General features: G+C 40.4%; 1 protein-coding gene across 1 annotated transcript in view; it reads left to right on the forward strand.

Annotated features, from left to right (window-relative positions):
• The window catches only part of LOC145412613 (solute carrier family 7 member 14-like), a 49,272-nt gene extending 39,928 nt beyond the window's left edge, over positions 1-9,344 (forward strand). Inside the window, exons 8-10 of the mRNA XM_080282526.1 lie at positions 737-949; positions 3,908-4,604; positions 8,766-9,344. Coding sequence (XP_080138652.1) covers positions 737-949; positions 3,908-4,604; positions 8,766-8,998 — 1,143 coding nt within the window. The 3' untranslated portion in view covers positions 8,999-9,344. The remainder of the gene's footprint in view (positions 1-736; positions 950-3,907; positions 4,605-8,765) is intronic.
• Positions 9,345-9,578: the final 234 nt, after the last annotated feature.

Raw genomic sequence — 9,578 nt, forward strand, 5'->3', positions numbered from 1 at the left:
CTGAACTTGTAATAAGTGAACAGATTTTAGCTCTCCAGCAGGTTCCCCTGTGTAAAAGATAACATCTGTTTCTCTAATACTAGAAATTCAAACAGTGTGTTAAGCATTTCAGCAAATCCAAATTATCATGTAGGTATGTTAATAAATATCTGCCGGGTCACAGCTGTTACTCAGGTTTTGACAGTTTTAAAGATCTCAGATAGTGAAAATGTATCTCACTTCCATTTAGCTGTCAGGTATATACTTTGTTACAGTCAGGGAATAGTCCTCACATTTTAGGCATAAATTGCCAGCCACAATTTTGCTGTTAAGTAACTTGATGGCTGTCTTGTACTGGGATTTTCAGGAGATTCTAAGGCTGAGATGTTAACAAAGGCTCCTAACTCAAATACTGTACCTCAAATGGGGTCCTCATTATGATCCTGGAGATTGAAATTAGAAATAGCACTCATTGTTTCACCTCCCACCATTTGGATTATGAATTTTAATTGTATCATCATTGTCTGAACTGTCATCTTATCATCATCATTATTGTCATCATAACATTTTCCCAGTACAGCATAGAGTAAGAGATGAGAGTCTGTTGTGTGTGTGTTTCAGTTTTGTTTCTTGTCTGTCTGTTGTACTGTATTGCTAAAATTTCATATACTGTGTTCAGATAATCCTGTAAATCAAAACTGAAGTTAGTTAAGTGTATCCAGCATGAACTCCTCAGGGAACTCCCATCAACTTCCAGGTGCTGGCCAGTAGTGCACTTTGTCTTCATACTGGGGTGGTACTGGTGTGTTTGTACCGTCGCCGCCACTGCCCCTATGCCCCTCTTTGCCAGGTAGCAGCCACCCCCTCTTCTCGCACCCCTCATTGTCCCCCTGGCCAACCACATCTAGCCAACTACCAGCGTGGTGCTCCTCCTCGTTCACGAGGAGAGAGAACGCTACATTTCCTTAAGGTATAGTACTAGGCAGAGGAATATTACAGGCATGCCTTTCATTGATGTGGTCAAAAGGCTTTGACTGCATAAATTCAGCTGAATTATGGATGTGCTTTACTATGTCCAATTTTCAAGCACACTATTAAGTTTTCCTATATTGCTGGGATGTTGCTTTCATTTAGTTTCTTCAGTGAATTATAAGCCTCAGGCCCCAACATCTTGAATGCAGTAAAAAAGGAATGACTGTTTTTATCTGTAACTCCAGACATATACAGTACTGACATCAGTGTATTCTATTTTATAACTAATGATTGGTGTGTGACTACAGTATCAGTGGAAGTGCATACCTAAACTAGTCATTTCAGTTTAGTTCTTCAGTTTTCCATACACATTATGAACACCATGCAAAATGTTTTATAAATGTTGTGTACTGTATGTATATATAATATTTCGTCACCCTCATCATCATCATCATCGTCATCATCACCGTCACCGTCACCGTCATCCTGATCCTGCTTTCTTTTGTCAGCCACTGGTGAATTGAGGTATGGTGCAATAAGCAAGGGGGAAAAAACATCAACAGCTTGCCCGTTGAAATGGTTCACACACTCATTCACTTACCATTTAAGCCCTCAAAATTCTGTCTAGTTCACAAACACACTATTTCATAATTACAGTATCTGTAAAACATAGTCAGCCCAGTGACTGTCAAGTTAAAAAAACAGGTGCCAATCCATGCCATGCACTCCTCTATTAAAAAAAAATTAAGCCAACCACTTCAGGCCCTTGTTAGTTTTGTAACCTCATCACCTTTCATGCCTTGCCTTCTTCTCATACTCATTTATCATCTCTGACCATATTCATCATGGCCTACCACACCTTCTCCCAGCATCAGATTTACCCACATATACCCTTTTCACCTCCATATTTATACTCTTACTCTCCATGTCATTGTGTCATATGTAAGCATATGCTTTCTTCAGCTCAGTTTTCCACAGACTTCCATATTCCACATCTTTCACAAATCATTGATTTCTTACACTTTCCACAGTCCATACACGTTTCTCAAATACCCCATCTCCACCACACTAACTCATGACTTTTCATCTTCATGCCATCCTTAAGTCGCACACCTATGCTAACCCCTTCGTTTCATGAAATACTGTACATCTTAAATTGGCGTATGGACATGATCTTAGTCACAGAAATTACCTCCTGATGCTGCATTTTGATTTGGATAGTGTCTCAGAAAATCAAACAGCATGGCCCTTGTTTGTGGCCTTGAGGTTGACTTCCCAACACCTCTGGCAGGTCATTGTCGAGTAACAACACTAAATCAATTTTGTAAGGCATTTAATACAGTAGGACATCGATGCAATACGAGGTAGGTTCTAAACATATTCACTTTTAATCAGTCTCACACTAAATCTAAGAACTGTTTCATTCATTTTTTTCATACATCATCTAATCCTGTGCCGCACCATGAGGAGCATAGGAGCATGGGGCTAGGCATGTTGTTCCTGATATTCAAGATGAGAATGACCAGCCTCTTTCATCCCTGAGTGGCATTACATGAGTAATAAAGCCCAACCACCCCATGGATATAAACCTGCACAGACTCAGTCCAATTAGAGAGCCTTGATTATCCTCTATACCACCAGGTGCCATTATTTGGTTATATGGTTACCATCCAGCAAAGTAAATGGTTTCCTGGTGTACAGGAAACCATTTGGCTTGTCATTTAGTGTAGAGTCATGCGTAGACAGAAGGAAGAGGAAAGAACGAAGGATAGAAAGACAGAAGATGAAGGAAGGGAAAAAGGAAGGAAGAGAGGAAAGGGCAGTCATCCAAGAGCAGCACTACATTGAGTGAGTGGATGATGAGTACCCCCAACTACCACTAGTATATATTGTTTCAGAGGGAAAAGTTAGTTTGGTACTTGAGAGAGACACAGAATAATAAAGATACATATACTGACATAGAAAAACATAGGAGTGACTGATCAAGCATCCCTTGAAGACGAGTTGCTGTTGTTGTGTACTGTGTGGGTGGTCTACATTGGCCCTACAGTGTAACAGAGGATTGCACAGTATCATTGGCCATATCCCCCGAAGTTCGTCTGTCAGTCTGTTGAGACACATGCTCATCCCACTAATATTATGGGATGTGAAATGGCTTGTTTGCATTCACTCGGTTGGCCACGCTCACACACACATTGCTTGCTGCCTGCCTCTCGTCTCTCACCTCATCGCCACCACTCACTATATACCTTACTTTTTCCTACTTTCTTGTTAAAACAAATGGTCAGAAATCAACGCAGGTAAATTATGGGACATGAAATGGTTTATTTACACTTGATCAGCTGAACTCCCTCCCACCTCACCCCACACACACACACACACACTCACCCTATTGTTGCTTGCATCTATTCTCTTGCAACTCACTATCATCACTGACTGTGTGCTTTTTCTTCTTTCAACTATGTTATTCATTATTTTTTGTCATCGAAATAGTTCTTCACATAGCTCTAGGTAATAAGCCTTCATATGAAGATGCTGAACATCGATTCGTCCCCGTTATGGTAAATGATCATGTACTTACCACATTGTATACTGAAATTAACCTGATTCTATGCCCATGGATATTCCTAGTGGTTGTATACACACTACAATGAATGTTAGGTATCAGAAGGGGTATAAATTGTTCAAGAGGACCAAAGGGGGGACTTTTGGAAAATTTTGAAATTTCTTCTTACCAGTTAGCCGTAAAACATGGGTTTATACCAGTTAGCCATATAACATGGGTTTCAGTGGCACAATTTGTGTGTTTTGATTTGCATGGTAAAATTCCTGGATACATTATCTGTGCAATTTGAGGGCCTGCTTTAGTTTACATTAATTTTTCTTTGAAGATCACTATTTACTTCTCTTTTTTACAGTTCACCTGTAATTGTTACATTACTTTCTCGTGTTTCAGGATGGCCTGCGTGTCATCCCTCACCGAGTACGTCCTCGACCAGAACAGCAGGAGAATGGCTCAGATAATCAGCCTGAGTCCTCATCTCCTTCACCTCAGGATACCACCAGAGATACAGCCACTTTGCTTGACCACCTACAGGATCCTCTTGCCTCCCCTCCTGCCACTCCACCTCACTTAGCTCACCCTCTAGGATCCCCATCACATACCACTGGAGCCAGAGAAGGTGATAGGGAAGAGAATGAAAGTGAGTCAGGAGTATCTGGATATGTGACTGACACTGACACTGAAGATGATATTGATGCTGCTGTGGCCCATTATAAGGAACATATTCAAGTGGCCACCTTAGACACTGGCAGGAAAGCCGTCCCCACCCCTACGACTGCCCGCCGAGCTTGTCTGACTCTAACAGTCCTCTTCCTGGCTGTTGTGGTGATGGCAATGGCAGGAGTGCTCGGGTGGCAGGATGGAAAGGCCCACCCTGCACTGATAGTGACCGTTGTGTTAGCAGCAGTTACAACATTGGTAGCAGTAGCCATCCTCAGTTGTCTTCCAGCCCTCCCTCCACCCAAGGCTGTGGCATTCAGTGTACCAGCAACCCCATGGCTCCCAGCTGCTGCACTTCTGTTAAATGTGACCCTCTTGGTACAGGCATTAAGACATTCTTGGCCACTAATGGGTCTGTACATTGCCTCAGGTACATGAACTTCATTGTTACTTATGATTACTAATCATCTTGCACCCATCCTGTTTTCTGTTTATACCTTCCTTTACCCTCTCGGAAAGGTCTGATTTTTTGTTTTAGAACTACAGTACTGCTCCACCAGTGTATGTGTATAAATGTAGGTGTTGACTTAACCAGAGTATAGAAGTCATTGTAAATCCAGATATCCGTGCACACAGAGGAGAAATTTAAACTGTTTACTATTTCCCTGTGAATTGCAAAAGACTACTAAAAGGAACAGTAGCAAGAGACAGGACATTAACTTTCCTTAGACTGGAATGCAGTAGAGATGGAGTAGATCCATTTGTGGTCCTATACTTTTGCAGTGCCCATGATACTGAAAAGATTGCCTGGTACTGGAAGATGTAATTATGTTCTCCTTTGAGTCGTATCCTATCTATCTATCTATTATCAGATGCCTTAATCTCATACGGGGTAGCCACAAACAAATCGCCTCCACGTCACCCTGTCCCCCACGATTTCACTGCCCTGCTCCCAGCTCACAACCCCCTCCCTCGTATACCTCTCCACTCCATCCCTCCATCTCATCCTTGGCATCCCCCTCCCTCTCTACCCCTCCACCTCATTCACATACACTCTTCTCATCAGTCTCTCACTCTCCATCCTCTCCACATGGCCAAAACACCTCAGTGTGTTTCTCCTAACGCTTCTCATCGCATCCACATCCACACCACAATGCTCCTTCATATCCTCATTTTTCAGTCTGTCTCTCCATGTGACTCTGCATGCTCCTTTCAAATAACTCATTTCTACTGCTCTCATTCTTGACTTGTGTCCCTCCAACAAGGGTAGGTGGGGGTGCTCATCATCCACCCACCTAGTGTAGTGGTACACTATTTTTTTAGGGTAGCTCTACATTGAGTGGCAAGCCAAATGATATCCTGTAAACCAGGAAACCATTTACAGTGCTGGGTGGTAACCTTATAACCAACCAACACGTGTTCCCTACGTGACAGCAAGTGGGTTGGCAGAGGGTTAGTGCCCCTCCCCGGAAAACAACTAACAAAAAATACGAACAAGAAGTCGTATCCAATGAGGGATAAAAAAAACGCATTTTGTTCCAGATTTGTCCATCTCATATATATCTGTGGGATAGAGTGTTAAGGAGATGGTGAGAATAATTTGAAAATAATCATGAGCTCTCTTCCCAGCAGTACTGCAACAAAACATTACTGTGTATTATAATTATTATCACATTTTTTCCTTCATTTTGCTGCATTTGAGGACTGTTTAATTGAAATGACACCTAATGGTGTAGTGATTAGAGGGAACCAGTGTGAGCAGTGTTTTTTCTTTGTGTGCATAGTTTTGGGACTGCCATAGGCGACTGGAGATTTTTCAATTGTGTATACCATGAGAGGGATACATTGGTATCCTGCCATTACTGGTAAATGTTCTGGGCTATGGTAGCCTAGCAAGGGCTATGATAGCCCAGCCTTGTGCTTGGTACCTGAGACCAAGCAGTGTTGCACGGTGTCAGAAGGTTGTGGACACTCTCTTGCGCAGCATTACTTTGATGCTGATGCTGATTTGTTGTTTGAGAAATGCTGGAGCTGTTTTATGCAGGACAGGTGTGAAGGAGAGGGTGCTTATATCATGTTAATGAGTGATGTAGAATAGCAGTGAAAATTTTATCACACTCCAGACTATCAAGCTTTTCTCTTCAGTAACTGGGACTGAATCTGTGATCCAATCAACAACACTGTACACTGTATTACAGTAACCATTTGATTTTCACATCCCCATTCTTTGATGTTAGAAGACATGAAGTAGAGAATTTTCTACCTTAAGGCTGAATTTGCATAAACTGGTATCATCATCATCATCATCATCATCACCATCATCATCTTACTTCATTTTCTACCTAAATGGAGAAGTAAAGTAGATACTAACCAATTCTGTTGAGGTCATTGAGCAGCATCAGCATGATGGAGGTCTGCTTTGTACAGTTTCAATACTGCACCTGCTTGTAGGGCAGCAGCCACTTTTAATCCTGCAGACAGTCTGCTTCGCACTACATCCAAATACTTGCCGCTTGACCATTCAGAAATTCTGTTCTTTAAAATTTCATATGCCTCCAGCTTCTGTCTTACATCAATTTTGCATTGTTGTAGGGCTTAAATTTTTCCATAGATCCAATTATATGTATCAGTTATTCATATCTGTGATGCAGTGCATGGTTTGTTTGTTTTCATTGCATCAGTTTCTCATAGCTAGTGTAAGTTACTTTCTTCCATAAATCATCTTTACCATAGAGCAACCATTAAGTCTGAAAACATAAGCAATTCAATAAAAACATTTATTCAGTAGTTTCCGTAAACTCTACAATATATTCAAAGCTTGCACCTTCATAGTTAGTTCATTGGTTATATGCCTCTTAACCTCATCACTAATATGACATGAGTTATTTGAGAGGAGCATGTGGAGTCATATGGAGAGACAGACTGACAAATGATGAAGTGAAGGAGCATTGTGGTGTGGATGTGGATGTGATAGGAAGTGTTAGGAGAAACACATTGAGGTGGTTTGGCCATGTGGAGAGGATGGAGAGTGAGAGACTGATGAGGAGAGTGTATGTGAGTGAGGGGGAAGGGGAGGGGGAGTGGGAGTGGGATGCCAAGGATTAGATGGAGGGATGGAGTGGAAAGGTATATGAGAGAGGTGGGTGTGAGTGGGAGCAAGGCAGTGAAATGGCGGGGGACAGGGCGACATGGAGGCGACTTGTTTGTTGCCACCCTTTACAGGATTAAGGTGTCTGGTAATATATAGATAGATATATTTATACTCAGGATATTGCCAGATTCAAGTTACAAAAGATTTTTACCAGTAAAAGTGTCAGTGGCTTTTATTTAATTTCTCCAGTTTGAAAACTCTTCTGTATGTCCAATAAAATCATCTGTTGGTTGCTGGAATATAAAAAAAAAATGTCAGTGAATAAAAGGGTTTAGGGTTAGCATATGTTAGGGTTAGGTTAGATTTGACATCCTTAAGTTACTGGATTTTGTTAACCAAGATGGTATCATCATCTTCCTTATCCTTTTTCTCTCCTAAAAATGGGGAGGTAAACAAGGTGTCAGATTGATCTCACAGTCATGCATATACCATTCATACCCCTCAGAATCCTGTCTCCACTTATCAAGTCTAACCTTTCCATTGATACTATTCCCCTTAGCCATGCCTTCTGGCATATTTTCAACAAACATTTCATTCCAGTCTCGCTGCTTCATTTTATAATTTCTTGATGTACCTCATCAACACCTACTGCCTTTCTGTTCTTTAAATCTTCATACCATTGTTCATTTCTTCCAGTGTTAAGTTGTCAAGGTTCACATTTTTCATTTTGCCACCAGAACCAGTCAAGTTTACCACCACTCTGCCCTCATCACATCGATTCATCAGTTTTTCATTTTTTTTTTTTTTTTTTTTTTTGTAATGCAAATGTTCATGCAGCCTCATTCCTGACATTTTCTTTTTTCTAAATCATTCCTACATTTTTGTACCTCTGTCAAAAATAATTTCCTATATTTCAAGGTGATTTACAACTATTTTTCCTTGAAGATGGTCATTTACCGTATCTTTTCCTCTTTACTAACCTCTTTACATGTTTCTTACTCTGGATATTCCTTCCCTTTTTCACATTAGAGGTCTTTTCTTGCATCCATTCTTACCATTGTCTTCTTTCTTCTTCCATTGCTTATTCAGCCTCCACTTCTCACCCACCTTTACTTGTATCATCCATGGTGAAACTCATAATCACTCCAAACCACAGAATTAAAATAATGGTTACTTCCCTTTATGGTTTTCATGGTACTGTAAATGGAGAATATTACTGTATTACACTAATATCTCTTTGTTAACTTTGAAAGTACTGTATAAACAATTGCCAGCTTTGTTTGTTTTATGTATAAAACATATATTTTTTAATATACTGTACTATACTGCATACTATTTATTATTGTAAAAAGGTTTATGCAGTAGTTTCCTGCAGTTTATTTTTAGAAAGATCCTAGGTTATTGGGCAAAGCAAGGTTCATTGTTTTAGGAATCTAACAATTATGTAACTCCTTACCCTGTGGATCCTCTCATATTAATCTTTTTCTTTTGCTTCTACAGCTGTATGTTGGTACTTCAGCTACAGTCTTCGCCACAGCACACTGGCCTTGTCACATCCCACTCTGCCTCGTCACCCTCATGCCTCTGAGACTATTAATCTGGAGCCCCTTGTCCCACCTCACCTCACTGCAACCCTCCTTCAGACTACCCCTGCTCCACAACAACTGCCCACGCCACATCAGGCCAACTTTACACGGTTGACGCAAGTTGATACCGTCCTCATAACAAGGTGAACTCCGCCCATCATAAAAGCAGAAGGACAACAAGTGCAATTCATACATTCACATTCTGAACATCAAAGAACAATAAAATGTATTGTAATGATAGTAAATCAGAAATAAAAAGTTTCAAAAGTAATGTGTGCTTAAAGTGATAAAAGAGAAAGAGATCAAGGGCATATTTATTTATGTCAGAATACCCATATACTGTACTGTATCATTATATGACCCTTTGTGTTGTGCATTAGAATAACAGCATTGGGAACCTCTTCTTGTGTTAGGGAAATTTTGATCTAAATTTAAAATATAAAGGCTAAATTTGGCTAAATATGAGGTGGGTGACAGAAGAGAAGCACAGTATTGTGTATACAGTAGAGGACAGGTAGTGTGCCGAATGAAAATTTGTTGTTTTTCTGTTTTAGGATATTCCTAAACTAAAGTTTTTACTACCAGTGTTGCCAACTCAGTACCTGAGCTACAAAAGTGCTTGTTGCTTTGTCATAAAGTAACTGGAAGCAATAATATGAATGTGTACTTAGACATGAAGTTTTAAAAAAACTGGTAATTTAATGTTTTTCAGAACAGTAGCCTACAG

The sequence above is a fragment of the Coenobita brevimanus genome, chromosome 93 (assembly GCF_032717465.1).
Source record: "Coenobita brevimanus isolate Jiangsu-jjx chromosome 93, ASM3271746v2, whole genome shotgun sequence".
Taxonomy (NCBI): Eukaryota; Metazoa; Arthropoda; class Malacostraca; order Decapoda; family Coenobitidae; genus Coenobita; species Coenobita brevimanus.